The following is a 23634-nucleotide window of genomic DNA, read 5'->3' on the forward strand; positions in this document are numbered from 1 at the left end:
CTGCTGCATCAGTTTGACCTCTCCCACGCCGCAGGGCAGGGCGCAGACCGACAGCGGTACGCTGACCTCGGCCGGGGTCAGATCGGTCACCCAGAGGTCACCGTCTGGGTCAGTAGGGGTCAGCGGGGTCAGGTCTCGGCCGTCGGACGGTGACTGGGACGGTCTCGGTGGTGGCCGGTCGGGGTCTGTGCCTCCGTTCCACTGCACTTCGCCGCGACTCATGTTGAGCTCACCCTGCCCCCACTGACCGATCACCTGTGGAAAGACAACGCTCCGTGTCATTATAGTAATTGTTGTGCAGTTGTTTGTGGTTCCGATTGTCGGCTGCACAATGCTATGCCTATGCGTCATTAAGCGGGCTCATATTTCTTATGTGCCTTAATACGATCAATGCCGTCAGTTATGCTCGTGTCATCACAAAGTCAGCGATACCTATCTTCTGGGGCTGACTATGCTGTTTAATGCCAATTAATTTATGCTCACTTTGTACTGGTGCTGACCGTTGGCCACACGCTGGAAGTTGAAAATGGTGTACCGCGCCAGACCATCACCTCGTGCGTCAAATTGAACCTTGCTACCAGCAATATCTGCAAACAAGACGGAACGGCATCGATCTAGTGTTTCACAGTGATCAGTAATGTTCTCGCTTTACAAAGAGGCTGTTGAAAGGACCCATATTGATGAAACTGTAGTCAACCAAAACAATCAAAGTCGAATGTCGGCATGCCATGATCCGGCCAAACAAACAAAACACAAGATGTCCAGCAGCATGTCATTCATCGAACCAATTAAATAGGAACATGTGCTTATTTGAAGGAGTGATTAATTATCCATATTGCTCATCCTGTTCGGGTATACGTATATGAGATAGGTCACTGATAAAAAACCACTTCGCGGACAGGGTTGGTTTGTTGACCTTGATGAAACTCATGTCAGAGCTTTTGACGGTCGGAGCACAGTGATGTCGTCATATTACCAGTGAAGTAGCAAAGGCCAAGCATCACTATTTGTAAGACAAACAGCGTCTATTTATTGATTTGTTAGCCGGCGGTTCGGTCGATAAACAAACTTCCACTCAGATTAAAATGGTATGTCATCATCGAAAGGGCTATTGTGACTGTCGATAGGTCGCGCTGTGTCATCCCAGCAGTTCGCTTTCTGTGAGAAACGACTGCCAAGTTCATAGCATACGTAACACTAAGCACAGTGTAACGTTGTGCCTGCCGAACAGCTCGTGTTCCGCATGGAGAGCCCCTATGTCCTGAACACTGAGCACTGAACAGTCTCTTCAGCATTTGTATGTCTCTACCGTTTACTATTTAAGCATACGATCAATGGTTCGTGAGTTCAAAGCCAAACCTACCGAGCTTCAACTATGCAGAAAGGTCACGTTGCAAAAACGTTGAAATATCCCACAGAATCTCTAGGCAAAGTTCACTGAGCGTTGATGAAGAGAAATTGCTAGCTGGTGTCAGCCGTTCATGTGTCTTCATTCTCATTCTAAGCCACTAAAAGTTGAAGTTGAATGTGTATTTGTAAATTTGCCTGATGGTTGCTTTGCGTTTAACAATGAAACCATTTTCCTATATCTGTTTCCCATGTCCTGTCTGTTTATGTCTGTCCTATGTGCAACGCATCGTAGCATCAGTGTTGATTTCTTCGTGTCACAAGGAAAGGAAACCGACCGGTGGGTGAATTTCCGGGTAACTCTTTTTTCCCTTGCAGAAAAGGTCACCAATAGGTACAGGGATCCTCCATAGATTCATGTGGCGCTCAGAAACAGACGTTTCACTGATAAATGTTTTCTCCGAAGTCATCTATTAATTGAATCCGATGTCAGTTAGCCATTTTCACGCCTAATAAACAATGAACAGATTGAAAGCCTAACTGATTTATATAATCTTTCCAATTAATGCCGGATATTTTTCGATGTTATAAACTATTCTCCATAAGATGCAAATGATGTTTGTGATTGCAACTTGATAAAGGCTGACACATTTCTCAGAAACTGAACTCATGTAACGTGAAAATTAAAGCGTGAGCAATCTTTTACCAAACTTTACAACAGGCATATTTTACAACATATAAAACCTTGAGGAAACCATGCTTATGAATCACAAACAATATTGGTCCTCACCTGTGAATGAGACGTTTAGTAGATACTTCTTGTAGAAATCGCCTCCGTCGTACCTCCTCATATTCGCGCAAACATAGCGATTGCTTCCGCAGACATCGAGCTGAAGGACCTCGAGGGCATGCGCGAACGCGTAGACGGCGTCAATGACAAACTGCACCTTGGACTCCTGGACGAAGCCGGTCTCTGGACGCAGCCGCAGCGCCGGGTCGCAGGCGGTGTCCTCGGCCGCGTCCGGCGCCAGCGAGCAGCCGAAGAACGCCTGCCAGTAGTCGCGGAACCACGGGTTGCGCCGGTTCGTGTCGGGCGTCAGCTCGGCCATGTAGCGGTCGAAGGCGGCCACCCGGCGCGACGTCAGCTCCACGGTGATGGCGCCCTCGGCCACCTCCTCGACGCCCTGCACCAGGCTCTCCTGCTTGCCCCAGCCGTCGCTGGCGATCCAGTGGAACGGCTCGCGCAGCCGCAGGCGCTTCGCCGCCTCCAGCACGCCCCTGTGGTCAACGGAGGGGAATAAAATAATACAACCAAAACAGACACAGGCTGATGTGAAATATCCAACACTACATCATGATATCACATAGCAGCAAGCATCACACAAAAATTCAAATGGCACAGTTTGTCCAGCCTCAATTCCCTTTTCATCCAACGGCGCTCCATCTTTACTGCACAGAGATATAAAAACAAATCACAGTTTGATTGAATTCGCAGTGGTTGGTGGTTTTGTTGAGCATGAATCAATGTTATGTAAGTAACTGCGTACCACATGCATTCAAATTGCTTATATTTGCTAAGGATATGCAGGTATAAGCAAATTGGGAAAGTATGCATACTGATTTGGTGCAGTATGGTTTGTTTTTGTGAACGGATCGAGGAAACACAATCGGACCATTCGATTTGCTTTTCATTACAATGTTTCTTTTTGGGAAATGTCATAAGGCTATTTTTGAAAGCGTCAAGTTCAGAAGCATCTAGTTGTAGACGTATAACGCCTGTGCCCAACATGCCGTTCTGCCCTGCCCTCCGCCGACCCGGCCAGAGTTTCCCATGGTCAGCATCCAATTTTGCTGACGAGAGCAGCCAGCCATGTGGCGGGGCGGGGGATCGGGATCGAAATGGAATTAAACAGCTCCGCCATGTCCAATTTATTACACGACCGCTGGAAAGCCGGCGTTTAGCCCATCACAGAATGCAAAGCGAGGCCGATCGGCCGCCGCCGCGGTGCTCCCAAATGGTCTAATAGCCGGCCGGGTTTTCGGCGAGATCCCATTTCGAAGCGACCGTGCCGCATATGGCCTAAATGGGAGTCATCTCTCGGGCGTGGAGGCCACAGCGTCATTACGCGAACGTCATCGGCATCGACGCCAATGAGACGGTTTGCGACGGTTTATGTAAAGCGTAAGCGACAGGGGAGCAAAACATCGCAAATGGGTTATTCAGCACCGGTGCGAGGGCGCGACTTTCTCACCGTTGTATTTTGAACCAGCCGCAGAGGGTGACACTCTCACTCGGTGTAAGTGCACACTCTCATCCGGTGCAGTTTGCACTGCGCCAACATGACAAGTGGCTGTTGTTTGGAAAGACGCCTAGCGATGACAGAAGTGTTTGTGGTGTGATATTCGACCTTAATGCGCTGCTCCTGGCCAGCAGTGTGTTTTCAGAAGGCAGGGAGCAAAAGAGAGAGAGAGAGAGAGAGAGAGAGAGAGAGAGAGAGAGAGAGAGAGAGAGAGAGAGAGAGAGAGAGAGAGAGAGAGAGAGAGAGAGAGAGAGAGAGAGAGAGAGAGAGAGAGAGAGAGAGAGAGAGAGAGAGAGAGAGAGAGAGAGAGAGAGAGAGAGAGAGAGGAGAGGGAGAGGGAGAGGGAGAGGGAGAGGGAGAGGGAGAGGGAGAGGGAGAGGGAGAGGGAGAGGGAGAGGGAGAGGGAGAGGGAGAGGGAGAGGGAGAGGGAGAGGGAGAGGGAGAGGGAGAGGGAGAGGGAGAGGGAGAGGGAGAGGGAGAGGGAGAGGGAGAGGGAGAGGGAGAGAGAGAGGGAGAGAGAGAGGGAGAGAGAGAGAGAGAGAGAGAGAGAGAGAGAGAGAGAGAGAGAGAGAGAGAGAGAGAGAGAGAGAGAGAGAGAGAGAGAGAGAGAGAGAGAGAGAGAGAGAGAGAGAGAGAGAGAGAGAGAGAGAGAGAGAGAGAGAGAGAGAGAGAGAGAGAGAGAGAGAGAGAGAGAGAGAGAGAGAGAGAGAGAGAGAGAGAGAGAAGAGGAACTATTATATTTTTTACGTGTAGTCATTTAAAATTACCTTTACAGCGATCAACAGGGAAAACAGCGATAAGATGAATACCTAATTGAAGAAAGTTTGCATAATTGAAGCAGAGGGTTATAAAGAAGCTGAAAAAGGATGTAGATCACTTTCCAAAAAAATGCACACCTATTCTGTGATCTGTTTATTTCTATGGGCCGATATTGATAAAAGTTTATAAATGACGAGTCGATTTTTAACCCGCGCCCTGATGGGGGGGGCCATTTTGGCCCCCCCCTGTGGTTTTTCTTAAATAGCGAGAAAACGGCGGCGCGCAGCGCCGCCAAATTTTGGGTACCTTACCGGGCATCAATTTGACACCTTCACACAAAATTTCAAGTCACAGGTCACCTCAGGTCAGGAGTTATTGAGGTCAAACTGAGGTCATGTTCGAGCAAAAATGAGCAAAAAACATGACATCTTGAAACCCTCATCAATTCTACAGTTAACAAGCAATTTTAAAGTTCTTTATGTGGTTGTGTAGAAAAAAGACGGCGCTACAAAACTGCTATCTCGGATTTTCGAAATTTTGGGATTTTGACCCCCAAAAATAAAAAATTGATTTTTTTTGAAAAACTCAAAAAATTTCCAAAACAGTTTCGAATTTCGAAAAAAAACCGGAATATATGTGATAGTCCCTGCGCTCTTCGATATACATACCAAATTTTAGATCGATACCTCTTTTTTGGCCAAGTTATAGCGAAAAAACTGTTAAAAATTGATGACGTCAAATTTTTGAACTCAATTTTTAGCAATTCTAGACCTCGTAGCGCAAAACGGAGACCACCATTGAACTCCCCGTGACGAGCTGCATCGAATCGATACCCATTTTATGCAAAAATATCAACTTTGAAATTTGACCTAATTTGACCTGACCTTGACCTCACCTTGACCTGACCTTGACCAAAACGTGACCTAAGCTGGCCCTAAAGTCTGTCTGACCCACATAATCGCATTTGTCATGTAAAATGAACCATAAAACATGTATCACACGACACTTTCATATTGTGACCCCCCCAGTGACCTGACCTCTGTGACCTGACCTGGTATCAGTGACCTCAAATAGCAAAATATGTGTTTGAAGAACATTTCTCCATCGATGATTTTCAATGAAATGCATTTTACTCGATTTTACAACGCATTTCTTGAAATGCCTGTAAACGGTGAAAATTCAACCTTTGACCTGACCTGTGACGTCATCGGTTTGACCGAGGTCAATGAAATTGGGTCAAAAGGTAGTTCCCCGCTGGGGCTATCTAACACCGTTTACCGCTTGTCGCTATGTTGCGTGGTTCTCGAGATCTGAGGGGGGGGGCCAAAATGCCCCCCCCCCCCATCAGACCGCGTTGCTCGGCAGACCCCATCTGGGCGCGGGTTAAAGAGCACATCGCTTCAACACTTGCTTCAATTGGCCGAACAGTTAGTATGAAACATTCGACGTATTTTGTCAACTATAAGTCGAATGAATCTCTGTTCGGAGATTACTGCTCGTTTTATCGTTTACCTACTCTTCTATGAAGTTTAATTGCTAGGAGAGATATCTATTCACTATTTCATTTAATTGCCACCAACTCATTGACATTCCAATGGAGTGCGGTGGATTCGTACGACAAGAAACAAATTGGTTTTGACCGAGATAATCTCATTAGCCCGATAAATTGAGATTGCACATAATGAGGTTACAGAATTGGCTGGAAATATGCCAATGTCATGGACCTGAATTGGGAAATGATGTAATCAAGGATGTCCGATATCCTATATTTCGAATAGGTTAGGTACTTGGATGTAGCAAACTATATTTTACCAGCGAAACGGAAAATATTACTTTATCTATGTGACCAGAACAATATTCAAGGGTATTATGAAAGCATAACCTCCTCACTAAGTGAGCGAGTCCAAAATTGAACTTAACCCGCGCCCCGTAGGGGGGGGGCCGAAACGGCCCCCCTGTCCTTTTCGGTCGATATCTCCTAAACCGCTTCAGATATCGCCACCAAACTTTCAGGACCCCTCCGGGCATCAATTTTACACATTATGACCAAAAATTTTTCCAGAGGCTATGATAGGTTGGCCACAAATGACGTCAGAATGACGTCATGTTCTGTCATTTTCGACCGAAAAAAGACCTTCGCGAGAAGACCTGTCAGGCCTACAGCTTTGAAGATACAGAAAAATGATCAAGACATAAAAGGTGTAAAATTGACAGGGCTACAAAACTGCTATCTCGGATTTTTGAAATTTTTGAGTTTTGAACCCCAAAAATCAAAATAGCATTTTTTTGGATATATTAGCCAAAAAATCCAAAAAGTTTTTTGAGTTTCAAAAAAACCGGAATATATGTGATAGTACCTACCGTCTTCTATCTACATACCGAATTTCAGATCGATACCTCGTTTTTTGGCCAAGTTATAGCGAAAAAAACTGTTCAAAATTGATGACGTCAAATTTTCAAACTCAATTTTTGGCAGTTCTAGACCTCGTAGAGCAAAACAAAGACCACCATTAGACTCCCCGTGACGAGCTGCATCGAATCGATACCCATTTTATGCAAAAATATCAACTTTGAAATTTGACCTTATTTGACCTGACCTTGACCTGACCTTCACCAAAACGTGACCTAGGCTGGCCCCAAAGGCTGCCTAACCCACATAATCGCATTTGTCATGTAAAATGGACCATAAAACATGTATCACACGACACTTTCATATTGTGACCCCGGTGACCTGACCTCGCTGTGACCTGACCTGGTATCAGTGACCTCAGATAGCAAAGTATGTGTTTGACGAACAATGTACCATCGATGGTTTTCAATAAATTACCAATTAACTCGATTTCACAACACATTTCTTGAAATGCCTGTGAACGGTGAAAATCTGACCTTTGACCTGACCTGTGACGTCATCGGTTTGACCTAGGTCAATGAAATTTGGTCACAAGGTAGTTCCCGGGTGGGGCTATCGAACGCCGTTTGAATTTTGAAAATCGGCCGGTAACTTTCCGAGATCTTAGGGGGGGGCCGAAACGGCCCCCCCCCCTACGGGTGGTAGGGTCCGCCGGTAGCCCTACGGGGCGCGGGTTAACCCTCGCCCGTATAGGGGGGGGGGTCGAACGGACCCCCCCCATGGTTTTTCGCGAATAACTCGCGTAAAAAGCGGCCGATCGCGACGAAACTTTCAGTACCCTCGCATTGATCAATTTTACACCTACCCTGAAAATTTCATGACCCTGACCCAAATGACCTTTGACCTGTGACCTCTTTTCCGAGACCATGTTTAGCCGGAATCGCGATTCGGCGTATGTCGGCTCGCATTAGCCGCGCGTTTGCAAACTTTTCGTGGTTTCAAACGTTCAAACATGTGATTTGATGTTGCTCCCATACATTAGGGTGGGTGTCAAGGTCACCTGAAGGTCAGGTCAGGTCATTGACCTTTGATGACCTCGGTTCACTTTTTCGAGTTTTACATGTTTCTAGGCCAGTTTTTGGAGCTGAATACGAATTTAGCAACCATATGAACATTTACGAAGTAGTTTTGGTGCCTTCGTAACATGTTACGAAGCTGTCAGAGGCGGTTGCCACCTACTACGAATACCCTTACTGGTTGACCTGACCTGACCTGACCCGACCTGGCCTAAATACATGAAGACATCATCTGTGATCAAAACTAACAAGATATTCGTGATCAGCACCCCGAAAAACCCCATAGCAGCCACACTTAACGACATTCTAACAGGTCCCGATTTTCCCGCCTTTGGGGTCATTGACCTGACCTGCAAGGTCAACCAATGACCTAGGACATTAAAATTGGGTATCATCGGCTTCCTCTCGTCACGGGCAACACGCTCGTTTTTTCCGCGAAGCTCTAGCTCGATCAGGGGCGAAACGGCAAGGGGGGGGGGGGGTCCAACGGACCCCCCCCCCCCTTATACGTTCGCGGCTGGAAAAACACCAATACGGGCGAGGGTTAAAGGGACACTCCCACCTTAACATTAGTTTTGAGTTGAGATAGCCAAATTGGTGGCCATGGCCTGCAAATACCGGTTTGGGCACTCACAACATCGACAAATGCTTTAATTCGGAGATATGGAATTTCAAACTTGCAGTTTTCGGATTCTAAGGGGCTAGTGCATTGGTATGCCCCCTTAGAATTTGTGACGTCAGCGGAGATCTAACGATTTTTAAATCTTTTACTAAAACGTTTGGTAGCACGCGGTGGTATATGCTGCTTTGCGCGCAACAAATGCCGCACTTTCAAATAAAGTCGCTAGGAACAGCGGAGATCCCAAAAAGTAAACAAAAGTAAAAGTCTAATATCTTGAAAACCGGTGAATATTTTTCGAAGAAATTTGGTAGATATTCGTTTTCGCTCTTTCTGAACCGAGCGACATCACTTTCGTGCCAATTCATTAACTTTTTTGAAGGTGGGAGGGTCCCTTTAAAGCAGGCTCACAACTTCCACTTTTCAGGCTAAAAATGCCTAAGTGAGACTGAAGAGTCATGTCTTACCCGCGCCCCGTAGGGGGGGGGGGGCGAAACGGCCCCCCCTGTCCTTTTCCGTCGATATCTCCTAAACGGCTGCAGATATCGCCACCAAACTCTTAGGACCCCTCCGGGCATCACTTTTACACATTGTGACCACAAATTTTTTCAGAGGCTATGATAGGTTGGCCACAAATGACGTCAGAATGGCGTCATGTTCTGCCATTTTCGACCGAAAAAAGACCTTCGCGAGAAGAGCTGTCAGGCCTACAGCTTTGAAGATACAGAAAAATGTTCAAGACATAAAAGGTGAAGAATTGACAAGGCTACAAAACTGCGATCTCGGATTTTTGAAATTTTGAGTTTTGACCCCCAAAAATCAAAAATGCAATTTTTTGGATATATTAGCCAAAAAATTCAAAACGTTTTTTGAGTTTCGAAAAACCCGGAACATATGTGATAGTACCTACCGTCTTCTATCCACATACCAAATCTCAGATCGACATCTCGTTTTTTGGCCAAGTTATAGCGAAAAAACTGTTCAAAAATGATGACGTTAAATTTTCAAACTCAATTTTTGGCAATTCTAGACCACGTATGACAAAACAAAGACCACCATTGGACTCCCAGTGACGAGCTGCATCGAATCGATACCCATTTTATGCAAAAATATCAACTTTGAAATTTGACCTAATATGACCTGACCTTGACCTGACCTTCACCAAAACGTGACCTTAGCTGGCCCCAAAGGCTGCCTGACCCACATAATCGCATTTGTCATGTAAAATGGACCATAAAACATGTATCACACGACACTTTCATATTGTGACCCCCCAGTGACCTGACCTCTGTGACCTGACCTGGTATCAGTGACCTCAGATAGCGAAGTATGTGTTTGACGAACAATGTACCATCGATGGTTTTCAATAACTTACCAATTTACTCGATTTCACAACACATCTCTTGAAATGCCTGTGAACGGTGAAAATCCGACCTTTGACCTGACCTGTGACGTCATCGGTTTGATCTAGGTCAATGAAATTTGGTCACAAGGTAGTTCCGGGGTGGGGCTATCGAACGCCGTTTGAATTTTGAAAATCGGCCGGTAAATTCCCGAGATCTTAGGGGGGGCCGAAACGGCCCCCCCCCCCCCCTACGGGTGGTAGGGTCCGCCGGTAGCCCTACGGGGCGCGGGTTAATAGTTAATACCCAGGTAAATGCTTATTTGAAATTGGTTTAGCGGACTTTCACTGGGTAGTGGGTAAAAGTTATTATTGGTCCCGGTACTCCGACTTGTATTGAAAAGTCTTCGATGGGGCACACATAGTGTGTGGTGGGGGGCACACTAAAAATGCCTATAAAGGAGAAACAATTGTATCGCCATGTGGCAGTTTACACACGGTCTTCTATCACAAGATACATGCCGTGTTGTTTCGTTCATTGTTCTCACGTTAACAATGCATGTCATATTCATTATGTACGGTGCACACCCTACATAACCGTGAGTGACATAATATCGCTACACATCATCTGCAAGCTCATAATCGGCATACAACGTTGTGTGAACAAACCCTGCAGTAATTCGATGCGGCTGCAAAAACGCTGTGGATCTCCCGGCTTTGTAAGAAGCCCGGCAGTGCTAACTTACCAGAAGTGCGTAACTTACATCAGCCGGATTCAGCGTTGCCGAAAGCAGGAAAAACATCTGATATAAAGCACAGGCCGAATGGCGTCTTAATTACCTAAATGAGGATAGGAGCTGAGAGGAAGAGCAGAAAGAAACAGAGAGAAAGAGTGTGTTAGAGAAAGAGAGAGAGAGAGAGAGAGAGAGAGAGAGAGAGAGAGAGAGAGAGAGAGAGAGAGAGAGAGAGAGAGAGAGAGAGAGAGAAAGAGGGAGGAAGAGGATAATGAAAGGATGGAGAGAAGAAAGATTTACGTCTACACATATGAGTGGAGATCGGATCTTGACAGTCTTCAGATATGTGCGTCGTGCAACTCGTAAGTATAGAAGAACCGTTTCAAAATTTATTCGTGCTAAAAATTAAATAAACAAGCTCTTTAGCCTCAACTTACCATATTATCATTGTTATTTTCTGATGTAAATGAGTCCTCTGACAACGCAGGCCCACCCACGTAGCATTTGAGGAAGGGTGGTTAAATTGGACTGTTCCACTCTGCTCTCTAAGACTGACTTACACAGGCATGGGCGTGACGACCGTGTCATGGCTCTGGAGCATCGCTGGTTTTGAATATTCATGTCCAAAATTACGTGCATGCACCTCGTTCATCAATGCCTGGCCGAAGGAGCGCAGGGGATGTTTTATTCACTTTTACGTCCGGCGCGTGGCCTTGTCGGTAGAAACTTAAGAGGCGTAGGGTTAAGATGTTTAAAAATGAACCGGCAAGAGACCATTGCGAGCAATTACTAAGCATAGAGTAATTCAGAACTCCACGAAACTGTTGTGCACAAAAGATAAACCGCGGTTGAACACTTCTATGTATGTGAGTAGAGTACGTACTATATATAGTTAGCTTATTGCGATGTGTCACAGATAACAATATTTCTGATTGTCTTTTAAAACAGGGGTTTTGGAAACAAGTCCCTCGCATTTGCGAGCCACATTTCTGAACGGAATTGTTTGCGTTTCAACAAAGAACCCCATCAGAAATATTTTAGCGAGCCTAAAGCGGAAAACAAAGGGCTGCGATGAGGAACCTTGCTATTGGAAATGCCAACGGAGAGATTGAAAATAGCCGTCTATTCTGTGGCATATAGGATGATATGTGAGTTACTTAAGATGAATTTAGCCAGAAATAAGCGTGTTATTGACAGGAGCGAAACTGGGGAAATTTAGCAACATTGAATTGGTGAAAGCTGCGTTGAAGCTCCCCGGATTTAGTAACATATGTAGGGTAAATTGTTTCAAGACAAATGTGATTTAGGTGCTAAGCAAATATGCAAGAGATGCTTTGCACTCATGGTCACAAAATTCACGTAATGAAAGTTAATGTATCTGAAATGAACTGGTGGCTGTACTAGTTCGAAGAATGAGAAGAATTATGATATGCGGGAAAAAGACGTACGGAAATTGAAATCCTGTCGATAAATGATAAACAAACGTCCGATGCATTGAGCTTTTTTGTCGCTGCCCGACGATTTCACATACCTATTTTACGGCGCAAAAAAAAAAATATCTACCACATAAATCGATTACATGGAATAACAAGATAATTCAGCAACTGCTTTTAAATAAAATAGGCAATAACATTATCTTAAGCATAGGCTTATAATATTTGCACCCCACTGGGTGCAGGTAGCACCTCATCTGAGAATCACAGACGAAAACGGGTTCCTGTAACTCACCTTGCATCTTCGGCTCTGACGAATAGGATCACACCCCGCGCCATCGGTTTCTTCTGCAGGCTCATGATGATGTTCTCGAAGGTTTTGGCCGTAGCGTCCCGCGGCACCTTTTCCGCCACCGCTATGCAGATGTTCCTCTCGGCAGCCTGGCGGTGGAACGCGTCCATGCCGCTTTCTCCATAGGAGCCCTCGGATGCGATTGTGCTAACGTAGGACCAGTTGAACAACTGCACCATGTCCACTAGTGCCGTGGCCTGAAAAGTGTCTGGTGGCACTGTCCTCGCGAAAAATTCGAACCGTGATTTATCGCTTAGCGCCTGAGCGGTGGAAGCTGGCGAAATTTGTGGGATACGGAACAGTCTAAACAGGTTGGCGACGTTGATGGAGATGGTACTATAGGAGCCGCCAACCACTCCACTAACCGCCTTTGAGCGATATTTGGGCCGAGGCGTGGACCGGTCGGCGCACTCGAAGGCCACCGTGTCCATGACGTCCAGTGGCGCCTTGATGAAGGCCAGCGACTGGTTGAGCGCGTACGTGTCGGTGCTACACGTGTCCAGGATGTTGACGCCGATGGTGGTGTGCGGCAGCAGGCGGCGGTCGCTGTTGATGCGGTCCACGGCGAACAGCATGGCCTCGAGCCGCTGCAGGCCGCGGTTATACAGTTTGGCGCTGCACGGCGTGCCGTCACCCTTCTCGTGCACGGGGAACAGGCCGCCGAGCACCAGGTCACCGTCCAGCAGTACCGAGTGCTGACCGAGGGCCGGTGGGACCAGCAGCAGCATCAGCAGCAGCAGCGGCAGCGGCGGGCCAGACGACAGCCACGCTCTTCCCAGCACCATGCTGTTGCAGCCGCGCCGACGGCCACCTATGCGCCGTGACGTTTCGCAGGTAAGCTCGTCCACAGGAACTCTGAAAATATAGCATGCCTGATAATAAAATCCGCAATACCCGCTATCTATTTAAATGTATGCAATATGCATGGGCATTTTTACTGTATGTAATGTGTTTTTATAATTGTAATTAATACATACTTTACGGTGCGTTCACTGGAGATTAACCGTGCGTTAATTCGAAGGTAGCCGTGCACCAATTTAAATTGGTGCACGCGCGTGCAGTGATGACCGGCCCCCGCCGAAGTTAGTTGGTAGCACTGCTGCTCCACGGCGTACATTTCCTACCAGCCCATAGGGTTTACATGTTAAATGGCCTGTTTTCGGCGAGCGATATCTCGGTCAACCTTTGAAGGAATCAATGGTTCTTAGTCTCAAATGATAGATCGATGAATTTTCTTTCGACAATTCCTCTACCATTTTTCACGAAACCCAGCCGATCTTTTACGGCGTACAGGGTAAAGATTTTTCTGCACGCCAGCACCCGCGATCCGCCTCTCCGATCGTCGGTTCGCGGTCCTCGGTAGCGCAGTCGGTAGCGTATCGGGCTACAGATCTGAGGGTCGTGAGTTCGAATCCTGGGAGCGCTGCGTGATTTTGGCTAGAATTAAATGATGTAGATTCTTGAATGTTTGTATAATCAATTATTAATAGCTAATTGAATGTATCTGCCCACTAATCGGCCCTTAAAACCTGTTATTTAAGAAATTTAAGAAATGATTGTCACGTGCGCGTCACGACTGCCAACCATAAGCGCTACCATATTCTAGATTGAACTAACTTTTTGCTAGTCCCGACCAAGGCCCTAAATACAAGGTTGCACGGACTAATTTCTACTAAACCTACCAGAATATAGTTTCACGGTTAGATATTTTAATAAATATTCAATCAAAACCTCTTTATTATTTTCTCGTTATCATTTATAAGCAATTTTATAAATTGACTTTCAATTTGCTTGCATTTTACTGGCAAAATAACTTTCTAGTATTGGGTCAACATAGTTGTGTAGCAGAAGGAACCATATCTGGCAAAACCCCAATGCCTACATACAGCAGAAAAGCAGCCACCAGGTGTCGCCACAGTCGCCACTTGGTCGCCACACAGATGTCGCGCGCGTCGCCAATCGCCACGCTACCGATTTCCATAAGGACGCATATGTACGGATATGTATAGGAAAGTCGCCCTTAAGGATTACGCTTACATCCATCGCTTATAAGGTCGGTGGTTGAAAATTGGGAGGGGCTCAGCTATTTTCGACCACGGATATGGCTTTATCACATGACGAGGACCATGCTGGTATACCTTTTATGTGTTATAACCTTACAAAAGTATTTTTTAGCATTTTTCAAAAATAGCCAATCCGCCGTATCCTTCAGTGCAAAGTGCCGTCGGTCAGTCCCGACGTGACGTCACGCAGGGAATTTGCCAGATTTTCCTACTAGACTTCGACACCCCCTGGTCCCGACCACATATAGTAGGTTTTCTAGTAGTTAAACTAGAAATTCCTACCAAAGTTCGTCCTACCCTTCACTCAATATACCCTGGTGATGACTTTCTCGACTGAAGTTTTTCGGAAGGGTCATTGACTTTATTCTAAGATTTCCCATAAAGGGCCCTTTTTAGTGGCATGGATTAGGTTTAATTTTAATTTAAATTCGCACCGTTAAGCATGTATTAATTAGTTTAACACATGGTTTCCGTGCATAAATGGTTTTAACGCACTCGTGGATGGAATGGAGCACTTGTGCGTTAATGCACTCGTTTCACTCGTGCATTAACACACTCGTGCTCCAATCCATCCACGTCGTGCGTTAAAACCATTTACACACGGGAAACCATGTGTTAATATATATTATCCCGCACCGTAGACAGTGTTTACAATTGCTTCACGTGATAAGGGAGACAATTATCAGATGTCGTTTAACTGATTTATTTAACGTCTAGACGTTTAACAAACTGTTAAATGTCTAGTAAACATTTCGATTTTCGTCTAGTCTGAATATGTCGTATTTTCATATAAAATGTTTTTTGTACTTTTAAGCGCCCGAAATATATCGGCGGTGCGGGATAAAATCATTAAACCGCTCGTAGGTAGAAAAATCTTTTAAACGTCTCGCCTATCGGCTCGACGTTTAAAAGATTTGTTCTACCTACTCGCGGTTTAATATATATTCATGACCATGCGCAGCGCATACACATAATCCTGACCCTACCCTTCTGGTTGTTTTCGTTTTGTTTCAAATCAATTTGATAAGACAAAAGACCAAGAAAATTTGAAAAATACGGCACCATAGGTGGCTTTGGTATCCGAAATATGTAGGTTCAGGTGGCTCTGTAAATACCGTGTTGTGTTGATCAGGGACAGAGCCTGGGCACTGGGGGCTAAAGCCCCTTGCCGAAAAAAAAAAATATTCCGCCCTGCGGATCGACGAATCTGGGAGCCGCAACTGCAGTAAAATCAATTTATCCATAAACAACATCAGAGTATGGAAAAGAGGCAGATGACGCCGTCTTCAATTTTCACGATAGGCGCCCCAACAGTGCATTTTGCCGCCCCTGTTATGGCGGAAAACATACCGCCAACATTCCATTGGCCCCAGGCTGAAGAAAATCCTGGACCCGTCCCTGATGTTGATAAAGTGAGCACACGTATAATATATCTTTTTAGTTCGGACACGAGTAAAAATGTTTGTCGATGGCCCTATATAGGGTGACAGGGCACCTATCGATTTCTGTGCGTTAGCACAGCACACAGTGCACTCAGAAGGCAGTTGGCACTTTGGCAGGTGTACTAACACCTGCCTCGCCAATTGTTTTACTAATGCACAGCATCTATCGACGGATATTTTCTGGGTCCGAACACCCAGCGAGCACCCCCTTAGCGAGCGAGCGCACGTCACGACGTTCTGCGGTCGTGGCAGGATACTCATCAATCAGTCAATACCAAATGGACTGAGAGCACATACGGTGTGTGGCACAAACTTCGGGCACTATACCAAACGCTAGGAACGGCGTTTAGAAGACAGTTGATCGAGTTGTGCCATTTGTTCCAGATACCTATGAACTTCCCAGTCTAGCGTCGCGCTGAACAGGTTTGGTCGCCTGATGGATCGTGTCTGTTTGCCTTTGCCTTTTACCGTATTGGACAGTGTTCGATTCGCTGCGGGTCAGTTTAGAGTGCAGCTGCACCAGAGCAAATTATGCATCACCTGCTGCGTCAGGTGGAGGTTAATGTTCAAAACACTTGCTGTGCATAGCTATCGAATCGATGCGTCACTCTGTTCCTGGTGCGTCATATTGTCTTTGTGGGCGTGCCAAAATTGTATAAGAAATTCCTTCCTTTGGAAACCTGCGCAGCTGTTGGTTAGCCCACGACATCAATAAATCCCACTCCCATCAATGTTCATTAGGTAATCAATTGGCTCGTTGTATGGGCTGTGAATGTGCGCATTAGCAATCACCGTCATTTATGCAGACCAGACATGTAGGTAATTACCCTAAATGAATAGTGGTGATGGAGAGTAATGGAATGGCAAACATAAAAAAGAAATACCCCTAGCCCGCGAGTTGCTGGGGGGTGCGTTAAACGCCCCCACTTTTTTCGCCGGGCCATAGCATTAAAACGGCGCGCCGCAGGCGCGCCAAATTTTGGGTACCTGTAGGGAATTGATTGAAGTTTATTGTGACAAAGTTTCAAAAAAAATCGGTCGGAAAATTTTTGAGATATCGAGGTTTTAGTGACGTCATGATTTCTGAGTTTTCGACCAAAAACGGCATATGTTCAAAAAATCATATAAAATCACAGAATAGACATAGAGACATGCCGTAAACGCCATTAGACTGCCAATACCATGAACAATCAAATGGCTATCTTCGATTATTGATTATCGTTCTCATTTTCCAAAATCTTGAACTGAATCTTGGCAATTTCTCGTGACTACTTCACGACCATGATACATGCATTTCTTAAATTGAACTTTTTGTGCCAAACACGTACACATATGATAAAATGAACGTCACCATGTTCTACGCCCCAAATTACCCCTTAAACATGTGTCACAGGCTGCGAATATCAGTTTTGATTTTCGAGGATATGTGCCTACCGGGTTGACCTGACCTTGACCCTGACCTATGCTTGACTGACCCCTACATGGAGCTGACACTCTTGTAGGCCTTATATGATGGATTGTGCACCGTTTTGACAGAGTTTATGACGAGAGGCGCCCATTGCGAAGTCCTGAAGTCCATGCTACTGAAAGCCCGCTTTCAGGTGTTTGACCTGACCTTGACCCGACCTGTGACCTCAAAATTCAACTTTAAAGTACTCATCTGAAGCGTCTCGTCGCGTTCTTTCGTTTGCCGCCTCGTGCGTTTCGCTGCGCCTATTGGTTCTCGAGTTATCGGCTGGGGGCGTTTAACGCCCCCCCCCCCAGCAAACGGTGGGTGGCGAAATACCCCAGCAACTGCCGGGCTAGTCTACCCAACACAAAAAGATGTATGTAGTGCGAAGTGGGGAGGAAGCCGCCTTGGAGCGCATGAATAAGACTTCAATAATTGAGACCAGCAATGGGTGGATAGGTTGATAACATAAGTGTTTAAAGGGAAACTAACAAAATAAACAAAACGTCAGCCCTACCACAGCTACGCTTGTGGGAGCACATAAAAAATTGCTGATAAAGGTGGAAATAATTCGTGCAATATGATTGTGCGTTTGGGTAGTCGCTTAATTGAATAATCGGATGAAAAATCAAAATTAGGTAAAGCAAATTCTACAAACAGTGCTAATGAAGTGTGCATTAGCTGGGCGTCCGTTATATGATCAGTGCCACAGGCCATTCATGCTTACAGTTTCCCTCCGCCCATACACCGGTCCGCAGTAGCTGCGTTCGAGGGAGTTAACTTACATCGGTTGTTATGTTTATGCCGGTATGGATCGCACCTATCCCAATCGGCCCTCACACCTATACCATGCAGCGACAACCACGCACTGCGCGTCCTATCATCACCAAATTCGGGTCAGTTTGTTGACCGTGGCCACCGGTGGTGTATGTGCCATCGCACTGTGGGGTTTTTATCGATCCTAGCACGAATTTATTTATATCGCATCCTCCGCTACCTTAACTAATTTTATTTCACCTTTAAATGGTTAGGCTTAGGGTGTATGATCCCTGACAACATGGTTGGCTCTCCTGCTTGACCCCATCCCTCCCCCGCCCCCTCCCCACGGACTTAGCACTGAAGCGTTTTCGGCTAGCAATGCATCGTGGGCGTGGAAGCGTTAAAAAGGTAGAACGAAACTACAATCGTTTTAGAAGTAGATATTTGTTCATGTCTAGCCCAATCACCAAAAAGGCATTTCGGGCTTAACCTTTGCACTTTGTTAGTCCTTGCACTTAAAGGGGGAGGGGGTCGCACAGACTTCTGTCCTCGACTTTTCGCATACTAACTCAAGCAAAACGTGGAGGATCACGACGAAACTTTCTATACCTTCGACTCGATCAATGTTACTCACACACTTAAAATTTCATGACCTTGACCTTAACCCTATTAGTGGCAGGGGGGGGGGGGTGTTTTTATCCACCCCTCAGGTTTTTCGGGAATATCTCCGAAACCGCTGAAGCTACGATGCTGAAATTTTCTGACTTTTCCTAAAACTAAATTGGGCACATTCCCTGAAAATTTCAAGTTCATAACTTAACCAGGGGCGGCTCCAGAGCACTGGGAATTGGGGGGTCCTATTCGTGAAGCGAGTCATTTGGGCGAAGATCACGATGCTGCACCAGTTTTACGAACAGTGAATGAAAGGTATCATGTGATAACATATACAAAGTTATTGTGCATCCTCTTTTGACACGTTTTTGCTATAATAGGCGGATCCAGGCGTCCAAAAAGGGGGGTTATTTTTTACCTCCCAACATAGGTGCCCTGACACCGCCTATGCATGACCAATACAATTTTAGTCGTTCTCACATAAGAAAATTGTAACATAACAAGACCATTGCCACCCTTTTTAGAAACAGTACCAACAAAAACCTTATTTACTATACTTTTTGTGTACCCCCAATCTCAATGATCTGTATCCGCCTATGATTTTTGAAAATGCATATTTTTAGGATCAATGTGAATTCATGGTTCATTCTCTATCGATCGGCAAAAGTTGTGTTAAGATTGGTTCAGAAACCTGGCCGTGATAAACAGTCTAAAATGTATCTGCAATTTGCCCTTTTTTACCCCCCTCTACCCCCCTATTGACATTTTTTTTTTTAGAAATGTAGATCACGTTGAGCGAAATCGAATGCCGTTTGAATTTTGAAAATCGGCCCGTTAGATCTCGAGATATCAAGGGGCGGTCGTAAACAGCCCCCCCCCCCTGCCACTAATATGGGGTAGCCAGGAGCCTGCCACTAATAGGGTTAATAAAAATTTGACCTGTGACCTGTTTCACCAGACCATGTCAGGCTGTTATCGATTTGGCGCTTATCAGCGCACATTATCGGCGCGTTTTCAGTCTTGTTGTGGTTGTTAACTCTCCAAGGTATGAAATGCTGTTTGTTCTTTGCATTTTAAGGTCACGTTAAGGTCAAATCAAGGTCATTTACCTTAGATGACCTTAGTTGACTTTTTTCAAGTTATACGATTTTTCTAGATAAGTGCTTGGAGCTTATTTCGAACTTAACACCCATTTGAAGATTTAAGTAGTTTTGGTGCCTAACGGAACATGCTACGAAGCCGTCAAAGGTAATCGACGCCTACCTTCTATGGATAGCCGGCAAGACACCTACTGGTCGGGCCTGACCTGACCCGGCCTAGCATGAAAACATCATCCTTGATCAAAACTAGCTTGAAATTCGTGATAAGCACCCCAAAAACCTCCAACCTCACTTTACAAAGTTACAGCATTTTTTCGATTTACCTACATCAAAGCTCTGTACTGAAGTTCAATAAGGTGAACATTGGTGGCGATAGCCAATAAAATGGACGCAGCGTTGCAAGGGTGTTGTTGTTTTGTTCAAAAAGAACATTTGGCGATAGAAAAATAATGTCAACATGGTATCACCCCCTTCCTCCCTCCTCCCAACTCCTATCTGACCGGAAACCCCCAGGCGGTGTGCTGCGGTCGGGTAACCCGCCGCGGCGCGGCCCGGCGGGGCGTGAGAAACCACGCGGCACCGTCTGCTTTGACGTCTCATAGTGACTGGTTTAGGCAAATTTCGGCAAAAAATGAGAGCTGCCCCCGATGCAGAAATCATTGGAGAACATTTTGATATACATTTCCACGCGTACCACCGCGTATCAAACTTTGTAACGCAATAGTTTGCTTGTCAACTCTCTGAATCAAGAAGCATTTTAACCCTCGCCCGCACATGGGGGGGGGGGTGGTTGCCACCCCCCCAGGTAGTCTTTCTGCTCTGCACTCAACATTTTTAGCGCTAGAACGCTGATTTTTCGTATAGCTGCTCCTCTATCCTTTCTTGATGTCCACTGAAAATTTCAAGTTTCTGTGAATTTTGGTTTCGGAGATATGACCTTGTTTTTCAGGTCATGTCATGACCCAAATGGCCAATTCTCAACATCTTGCGTTTGCCATGGGTCTTGCGAGCTTTTGACACCCTGATTTCGGCTTTTTTTGCCAGTATTACCTCCCACCTATCATGGAACATGTTGTTCGACGATGTACAGGGGTCAAGGTCAGGGTCAAGGTCAACCTAGGTCATCTAAGATAATTGCGTTTTAGGCAAGCTGAATTTACTTTTTTTGAATTTTTTTGACTGCATTTTTGGTAAAAGCTTCTCAGAGCATGATTTCATGTAATATGGACCCAAAAACAATCGGTGCACACATCAGTATACACACAGACACACACAGACATACAAACACATATAATTGACCTTGACCTAACTTGACCTGAAATGACCTCAGCCGTAAAATTCTGGTCGGGTAGTGTGACAAAGAGGTTCTAGCTGGCCTGGCACCAGAAAACAGCATCGTCATCGGTATTTGATAAGCAGCGCACTTGATATCCAACGGTGACCCAAAACAGCAACATTTTTTAGTTTGACCTGACCTGGAAGGTCAATGACTGACCTGAGAAGGTAAAACTGGGTATCATTGGATTTGTCTCTTCCCAAAGAATCTTTTTGGTCTTTACCGCTAAGCTCTATCTCCAACAGGAACGAAATGGCGCGGGGGGGTGGCAACCACCCCCCCCCCCATGTGCGTTCTAGGATGGGAAAATGGCATGTGCGGGCGAGGGTTAACATTTTTAGCATTTCGGTCAAAAATTATACATTTGGATGAATTTTGGAAATTTTCGTGCATACCATCATCTTCCTTATAAGTCAAAGATAATGAAAACATGTCGCAACTATAACCTGCTGTTCAGGGAAACGAGTGAGAGGGCGTTTTATTGTAGTGGGCTTTTTCGCTGTATGCAGGTAGCACGACGCTGGTCAGGACGAAGCTACACTTTGAGAGTTTTTTGTAGGCATAAACAATCACTTTACAGACGATTTAATGTGTGATTCGGATGCGCTGGACAATTCTACGTGGAATGAATAACAAAAAAGTGGAAATCGAAATACTTTAACTTGCCACTTAATGCGTGCTAGGATGGCATAAGTCCCCACGGTGCATCGGCCGGCGCATGGTCAACTCAGTCAACTCAATTATCCCCGGTGCGGATCAATGACAGCAGCCATGCTATTTTGCCGCGCGCCCTGCGGCTTTTCAGACCACACAGCAGCCGTATTGACAGACCGATCCCACTCAATGATTGGAAATCGGATCCGCGCTGGTAACTAACGCAGCTCTGACACCAATTCACTCGCAGTGGTTCTGCAACTGGCAGTGAATGACATTATGGGGTACCGCTGTATAGCAAGCAATGCATTAGCCGAGCAATAACTCTTCAAGAGGTCGAGAAATGTGTTTCTCATTCGTGCGGCGAAAACCTATTGGCGACGCAATCTAACACTGTCACAGACACGGAACTCAATCAAAGGCAAGTGGCAATGAATGGTGAGTGCTTGGCGACCCGGAGTACCATACTGAAGCGAGGGAAATGCCGAGATTTAGGTACATTGCAGCTCCACTAAGCTAAATAGTGACGCTTGGGCAATAATTGGGCATAAACACTCCAAAACAATGCAGGTCTCGGCTGTTTAGATATCACGCCAGCTGTCAGAAAGCGTGGGCTCGTTAGAATGAGCTTCAGTCCCCGTGGGGAATTAGTTAGGAAGTTGTCGATTACTTCCCGGCTGAGTGTGTGTGATACGGGCCCGAACGAACCGACTTCGCAACGCGTGGAACAGGCAAACAAGCACTAGTTGTCAATCAAGAGAGTTCAGAAGTCACAAAGCGCGTAGTCTCAGATTGTTCTTCTTCTTGTCAAACAGTGCCTCTTAACTTCAAAAATAAAGTTGAATATCGCTATGACTGTGCATAAGAAATGTTCCCTGCATTTTTCGCATGCAAGGAAAGAAATAACTGCCTCTGCTAACTGCCTCTGTTTCATCGATGTTTTTTTGGGGGGAGGTGTTGGTCACCACAAGAACGATTATTTCTGCTATGAGTTGTGGATCAGTTTGAAAGGACAGGCAGTAGGTAGTTGTTTGGCGCTATTGACATACAACAAACAGTTATAGCCAAGTTTCCATGCAAGAAACAATTGCTTTGGACACAACCTTTCAAATAATTATTATAACTTTCCAAGTTTTACCGTGTTTTCACTGACTTACATTTGAGCGTAATATGCGTTGTTCTCAGATATTACAACATTTTAGACAGCTGATTTTAGTAAGATCAATTTGACTGATTTTTACGTTGTTTCAAACTGACATTTTTTAAATTGCAGTCCATCTCTAAAAAGTTGATTGATTCAATGCAAAAAGTCAAAAAAGCACCGCATTTCAAATTAAAATAATTAGCAAATTATTACATTTACAGAATGCACAAAATTTAGCCAATCCTCAGTGAATTTCCTGTTGATAACATTGACATTAATCCACCCTCCGTTTGCTTACCTTATATTTTCTTTTCAACCTCAAAAGCCGACCGTCTTCGGTCGTGTCGGGTCGCCGTTGAGCTGAAGGTACCGGCCGACCCCCCTGTATCGGCGCGCCTCCCGCGGCCGCCGCCACCGCCGGACTGCACACCGTCGGCGACCGAGACCGTCGACTGCGACGCCGACGGGGCGGCTGTCGCCACCGACGGTCACCTGAGAGGGCGAAAGCCGACACCTGGTCCGCCCGCCTCCCCGCTGTGCCCCTCCCAGCCAGCGGGTCGGGCGTGGCGACAGGCAGGGTCGGAATCCGATGCCGAGGAGAGGCTAGAATCTTCCGCCGAATTATGGACAGCGGGAAAAGTTATATGGTTTCTCTCATATCCCGGGTGTCTATCGAAAATAAGCTGGTCGGGTTAGATGTGTATAGATCATGAGAGTTGCTCTGACAAATATGGATATTGGATAGTTTGGATAAGCTTCCAA

General features: G+C 45.8%; 1 protein-coding gene across 1 annotated transcript; it reads right to left on the minus strand.

Annotated features, from left to right (window-relative positions):
• LOC122372238 (metabotropic glutamate receptor-like) lies at positions 1–23243 on the minus strand (the record flags this gene model as incomplete). Its single annotated transcript, XM_043349173.1, has 5 exons — positions 23171–23243; positions 12256–13167; positions 2138–2625; positions 484–587; positions 1–255 (listed from the first exon to the last, which is right to left on the minus strand). Coding segments are annotated over exons 2-5 (1689 nt in total), but the record flags the coding sequence as incomplete, so codon positions are not given.
• Between the last annotated feature and the right edge of the window lie 391 nt (positions 23244–23634).

Source organism: Amphibalanus amphitrite, unplaced genomic scaffold, assembly GCF_019059575.1.
Source record: "Amphibalanus amphitrite isolate SeventyFive unplaced genomic scaffold, NRLGWU_Aamphi_draft 001334F_arrow, whole genome shotgun sequence".
NCBI lineage: Eukaryota > Metazoa > Arthropoda > Thecostraca > Balanomorpha > Balanidae > Amphibalanus > Amphibalanus amphitrite.